The sequence below is a fragment of the Trachymyrmex cornetzi genome, unplaced genomic scaffold (genome assembly GCF_001594075.2).
Source record: "Trachymyrmex cornetzi isolate Tcor2-1 unplaced genomic scaffold, Tcor1.1 scaffold94, whole genome shotgun sequence".
NCBI lineage: Eukaryota > Metazoa > Arthropoda > Insecta > Hymenoptera > Formicidae > Trachymyrmex > Trachymyrmex cornetzi.
In genome coordinates this window covers 46844-53564 of record NW_017300289.1, presented here as the reverse complement: position 1 = coordinate 53564, position 6721 = coordinate 46844, and the positions used below count along the sequence as shown (strand labels likewise).

Below are 6721 nucleotides of genomic sequence, written 5' to 3'. Positions count from 1 at the left end.
ATGACAAAACTTTTTTGCAGCATTGCTTATCATCGTTGAGATCGTTGCTTATTTATATTGTTTAACCCGGAAAACAAGTTGATGTTACTTGTCATTATTTTGACGTCATTTTGATATTCATTACATTATTTTGACATCAAAATAACGATAAATAACGTTTGCTTGTTGGAAATTATTTTTACATTTGTAGACATTTTAGTAAAATTGTTCTCTCCGTGGATTGTTACGAACAGTCATTATCACATCCTTCAGGGCTGATAAACGAGTGGAGGTGGAGCGACCTCGACGACAGGTTTCACCACTACCAGGGGCTCCCGACGGACCACAGCGTTGAATCCGTTCACAGGATCAGCCGTATACTCGACGATTCGCCTGGTACCATCAGCCTCGATGAAACTGTAACTGCCACTGACGATGTCACCATCTCTGCTCTCGTGCTGACTCTTCGCATCACCGGTCAATGTATCTTGGACATTGTAGGCGTAACTGTATTGAGGATGAGGATCGTAATTTGTGGCATCAACTGCAGCAACTGGAAAAACTGGCTGTGCGGCCAAGGTAGCCGGAATGGCTGGTATAGCTGGACCAGTTGGAACAGCTGGAATGGCCGGGAAAGCTGATGATGGTATGACCGCGCCTTTGCATATCGCAAGCACTGCTGCAGCCAAGATTGTTAACTGTAATATAATATCAAGTATTAATATAACGGTGTCTCTCAAATATTATAAGAATATACCCTACAATACAAACCCAACAAACACAAAGTTACATGTAACATACCTGCACTGAAAAAAAAGATTGGCTGCTGCAGCCAATTAAAAGTGCTATGCCATATTTTACCATCTAATTTGCTGTAGCAGCCAATCTTTTTTTCAGTGTTTAGTTGTAATTTCCCACTCAACAATAAACTAGTAATATAACACACGTGTATAGTATAAGTACGTTACATGTAATTTTGTGTTTGCTGGAAAGTTGCACAAAAGTTGCAGCAACATCGCATGTTGCAGCAATATATTGCAGAGATTTTGCAGCGATATTGCTGCAAATTCTGTGCTGTATGGATAAAGTACAATAGCCAAAGACTTGCTCGAGAAATATTCCAAATTTATAATCGATTAAATCGAATTTGATGTGTAAAATTTGTGTGCGATCCTTTAGCATACCTTGACGGCCATTTTCTGTTTAATATGGTTTTGTGTACCGGTAAACGTGTCGCAAACAAGACTGACGTTCGGACAAACGGTGACAAACGTATTTATAGCAGCATCGGGGTGGTCAGCGGCTGCTCGCCACATCCCTCATTGCATCGCAAGCAGTCTTCGAAGTAGCGTAGTACGTGATGCGATGACAGAAGTTTCGCTCTCGATTTATGACTCGCCGATATACATACCGTGTGTACCGGACGAGGAAGAAAGAAAGTTCCGAGCGCCGAATTGGCCGGTTTATTAAATTCCTCACGGCATCGCTTAATCGCGCTCACCATTCACGGAATGTCTCGGGAGCCGCGTGTTCCGATGCAGTCATGGAATGTTAATTTTATTGCATAAACGCTACGAGCAATTGAATACATCGCGTTTTTTTTTTCGTAAACGAAATTATTTAAATATTTTGAAGTATTTTTCTGTAAAAGTTATATAGCATTTATTACGCACGCGAGGCGTTAAGAGTGGTGCAAAAACCAGTTTCGAACATAATTGTATGGATTTTGACGAGGGTGTACATGTAGATATAATTTCAGCCACAATTTCATACCACAATTTCAGCGGGAGATTTTCGAAAGCAGATTTAAAGATAAAAAAAACGACGTGTGATTTAACGCCGAGCGTTTTTCGAGATCGGGAAGATTACGCGGCTGCAAGGCGTGAGGAAACGAGATGAACGTGACCAATAATTCTCCTATGCAACAGCACACCAGCGGTGCTTTCACCCTTGCGTAATTCTGGCGATTTTGGTACTGGCTATAAGTATAACGCTTCCGCCACGTCGCGAGGTGACGGACCGGGAATATCAATAAATGTGAGGATGATTCATTTTCGGAAGAGTCCCGTATTTTGCCTTCCGCGATACGATCGTCGCGTTCGTTAATTTTTGCGACACGGGGATTAATTTTTAACGGGCGTTATGAAAAAAATATTACATGGAAGCTCTTTAATCCATAACTAGTGTATAGTGTATATTACTAGTCCAATGGACCCATCAGTTAAGAATTAAAGAGCTATTTCACGATAGCGTGATCGTAATGGCGAGAGCATGGAATTTTGTATAATGCATAATACATAATGTATAAAAAAAAATGAACCAATCAAAATCCTTCGTTTTCTTCCTCTCTTTCCATGAAATAAAAGATTCTAATTCTTTATTTATTTATTTATTATTAGTTTATTAATATTATTAGTCTCTTTCTATTTTGTCTTTGAAATAATTGTCCGAATAATAATTCGAAGAGCCATTTACGTATATATATATATTTAATCTCAGGGAGTTCCCAACACTCCACCTTTGCGTCATAAAAAATGCGATGTATTGATCGCCGCCGAGGAGATTACGGATTTGTTAGGCACGTGAATCATCTTCGTCTCGTCTCTTCTTCTTTCATAAACAAAAATGAGTCATTCAGTATATATACATATATAAATTAAAGAGGACGAGCGTTGATCATGACCGTGAAACGACTCCGCAAACCACTCGCTTACGCAACATGTTATCGCTGATACTTCTTCGTCTCGTCTTTCTCTATCTCGAAAAAGATTCCGTTACGGATTTATATAAGTAATTGTATGTGTTATATTACATAAAATCAAATGGATTACGTCAAACATATGATACAATTAGAATGTTCGGAAATTACATCCGAATTACATCTTTTTATAAATATTTAGAGGAGAAAAGAAATTAACGATACATCGGAATTTTTTATAAGATTATATATGTATGCGTTCTTTCAATGGAAGCTTTAAAAGAGGCTATTTCTTGTAGCTAGATGTTTTAATATTATGTCAGTATTATATACATATGATAAATACACGTTCACATTGATACTTTTATTTAATATTAAAACAATTAAGATCATTTATTCATACATGAACGGGTAATTTAAATCTTATTGATCGATGTTGCACATAAAAAGATGACGCGTACACCACGTAGATTCTGCGCAGCAGAAATTTCAATCGGTGCAATAAGTTTGTATTCTTTGTAGCTGAATTCTTTTCCCTTCTCTCCAATCTTTAATTAAATATCTATTTCATTTAAAGCGTAGAAAATAGAGTAATGCAGCTACAAAAAACAGATCTAATATGTGCATGTACATTCTAAATTTACAAACGCTAACGATATTTCCACTTTATGAGTAGTGCATATAATATGAATAAGCGAACGATATTATGTATTACAAATAATCGTTTTAAGTAACTTTATCGTTATTGAATACTGTTCACATCTTCATATGTCACAAAACAATAAGATTATCTTGACTAACGCACGCCTCTGTCGATTCATTTAGCATCAAATACTGTTGCATTGATTCAATGTCTAGCAAACAAAATTTGTCATGTATGTACAATTTATCGATTGTTTGATTACATTAAAAATAAACTGATATAGCAATGTGCAGAGATACATATATTAAACATAATATATGTAAGCTTTTTTTGTATATATCGCCAGCTGCCAAATCTAGCATACCTAATTAAATTTTCGTTTTCTTTACGCAAATTGTATAATAAAATTTATACAAAATAAACCAGACCTACTTATAGAATCATCACATAAAATCCATCATTTTTATATTATTTGAACATTAAAATAATCAAGAAACATAAGAGTTATTAATGTTTCTCGATCTGTTTAAATCATGATTCAGGGCCGGTTGTTTCACCTTTTGGTAAATTTTACCTGTTAGGTAAATCTGGCAATCCACGCATGTGATTGGGTAATCTTGCTACTTACTCAACAGGTAAAATTTACCAAAAGATGGAACAACCGGGTCTCAAAGTATTACAAATGGTTTGTATTCACACGAATATTTTAAGGACAAGATTAGCAAGCAATCTTGTCCCTAAAATATCCATGTGAATATATACGGTATCTTTCATATCCTGATCAAACATTGCAAGTCCAATCAGATGATATAAAAAGTATTAGCATGTTACTATTTAAAATTAAATTTCTATAGTAACAGATTCAAAAAGAAGTAGAGTATATATTTTTCTTGTTCATGGCCATGTTATCTTCTGACGTTTTTTCGGTAGAGATTCCTGAAAGGTTCAAATACATCTGCTGTTATTCACTTATAAATTAAGATTATTATAAAACTTATAAAATACCACACCTCAATAGAAACAAATAATCTTTGTAAATATTTCATTCTGTGAACTTACATGTTGAATAAAAAATCTTATCTCAGAATCTTATTTGTAGAAAACTCAAACTTTATCTAGAGGTAAGACTTAGTCTTACCTCTCTTACCTTATCTAGAGTTATTTGACTTATCTGAACTATAAAGGATTAAGATATGTATACCTCGCTCTGTTCTCCATAATTGCGTTTATAAATTCCATTGCACCCAATTTCTTTTGGGGTTGAACATAATCGAATTTTCTTGCTCACTGACTTCTGATCGTTAAGAAAAGGTTTTGTATCTATCTGAGATTGAGATGTTTGGAATATCCTCTTATTTCCTTTGTTCAAGTCTGCAGCTAAACTGTGCGTATCATTATCACTAAAAGAAAGACAAATTTAATGTTAACACAGTATAAAACATGTATTCTTTGTTATCTTTATTTAAGATATTATTTTCCTAAACAATATATTCTTTACATAAAAAAACTTGCCTTATAACTGTAATGGAGTTCTCTGATATCATATCTATATTCTTTGCATTTCCATGTTGCCGCTGAGGTAAAGGCATTGCAACTCGTTTGTACATTTCCAGCAATTCACTTTTACATAGTTTTTCAAACTTAAGAATCTCAATGCAACTCTATAATGAAAAAAGATATGAAGATGTAATTGGACATTATAAAATATGTCTGAAATTTAAATATTAATGGTATGTTTTTATTATAAATTATTCCTGTAACAAATATCATATCATTTATAAATAATAATTTAGAGAGAATATATTATTCTGGTTTATAAATTTATATAAAAATATAATTCATAAAATCTACTTTGGATGACATTTAACCTAAATTTGTGTCATGTTAACATTTGTTGAAGTCTGAAGTAATTCAGACAATGACTCCCACGAACACTAAATTATCTTCCAATAAAATCGGATAAGAAAACAAAGAAAAATTACAGATAAGTCAAGAGAAGTTTGTAAACATACCTAACCTATGCGACAACTTACGTTCTTCAGAATCTCGCGGAGCTGATGCTCTGACAGCGATTCTGGATGCGTGAGCTCGTACGAGTCCAGTTTACACATTGTCTGCGCTTCTTTGGGTCAGAAGAAGAAATCACAGATGGTCATCTCACGACGGTCATTTCATACAAGCGGCGCAATTCAGTCTGAATCGTTATCGCTCATCGTTATCACTTCCCACTATATAGGACGTATTGTACGCCGCGCCGCGAGTCATATGGGGAAACAGACAGCTGTTGCAAATTTCCGATTAATCATCGTTAATCATCAAACTATTATACAATTATAATTGCTGCACAGTAATAATGATTCAAGATATATGTTGCGCATCTGGAGAAAATATAAAAAAACGAAATCTAATATATGTAACTATTTAAATACGGTCTCTTTTTCAGCGTTAAAATTACAAAAAGATTAGTCCAATCTAGACAGAAAACGTGGAAACTTCATATCTGAGATGTTTAAAATAATTAATAATTATATATAAATTATATTATTCCAAAACGTAAAATTTCAGGAATTCTTGGAATTGTCACTTTCCACATTTTTAAATTAAAACCACTTCTACGTCAACGTATTTTTTTTTAAATATTTTGTTAATTTTTTTGAAAATTCAATGCGGCTCGAAAATCTAGAATTGAAGAAAAAATGTTTAAAATTGCATTTAGTGCTACCTCTTATTATATTGTTATTAGTTAATTATTATGTTACTCTGATATCTTATCGATTTTTTTAATTAAAATTTTTATCGGTAATAGACCTTGATAATTATGTGATATTGTAAGTATATAGATCTTGATAATTGTGTAATATTATAAGTATATATATAGACCTTGATAATTATATAACAATTATAAATGAATTATAGACAGTCGACAAAATCACTGGTAAATTTACCAGTCACAAATAATTATCGACTAAATATCAAAATAACATAATTAAGGGGATGCTGGAGTGACGGTCGAAGTTAATCAAGGTCGATAGTACAGACTTTTTTTAAATTCTAAATTCGACAATAGTGACATCTTTCATTCATTTCTTATACTTATTATATATTGTTGTGTCTCACTCAAACGCATTCATCTGTCCTTATCTAACATATTGCAACGCCATCTCTTAGAAAGAGGTCAACAAAAACACTGGTCGGTTTCATGGCTAAACAGTCATACATCGTCGATTTCTCACGCGTTAGACACAATTTCGTTCCTTGCGCTAATCTTTTTATTTAGGCGTCAAAACTTAATTCTAAAGATACGACTGTAATCGTCTATTTATTCTACATGTGCTCCTGCCCTAATTTCGAGCATATAACGTGCATATAATTTTTTCACGAAGTAAATGTTTGGTGAGCTG

At 33.7% G+C, this 6721-nt stretch overlaps 1 protein-coding gene across 1 annotated transcript; it reads right to left on the bottom strand.

Annotated features, from left to right (window-relative positions):
* LOC108769731 (uncharacterized) lies at positions 1-5601 on the bottom strand. The gene is made up of 4 exons (XM_018520873.1): positions 5354-5601; positions 4833-4981; positions 4522-4720; positions 1-677 (listed from the first exon to the last, which is right to left on the bottom strand). Exons 1-4 carry the CDS (start codon positions 5429-5431, stop codon positions 249-251), a joined length of 855 nt encoding a protein of 284 aa, XP_018376375.1. The 5' UTR covers positions 5432-5601; the 3' UTR covers positions 1-248.
* Between the last annotated feature and the right edge of the window lie 1120 nt (positions 5602-6721).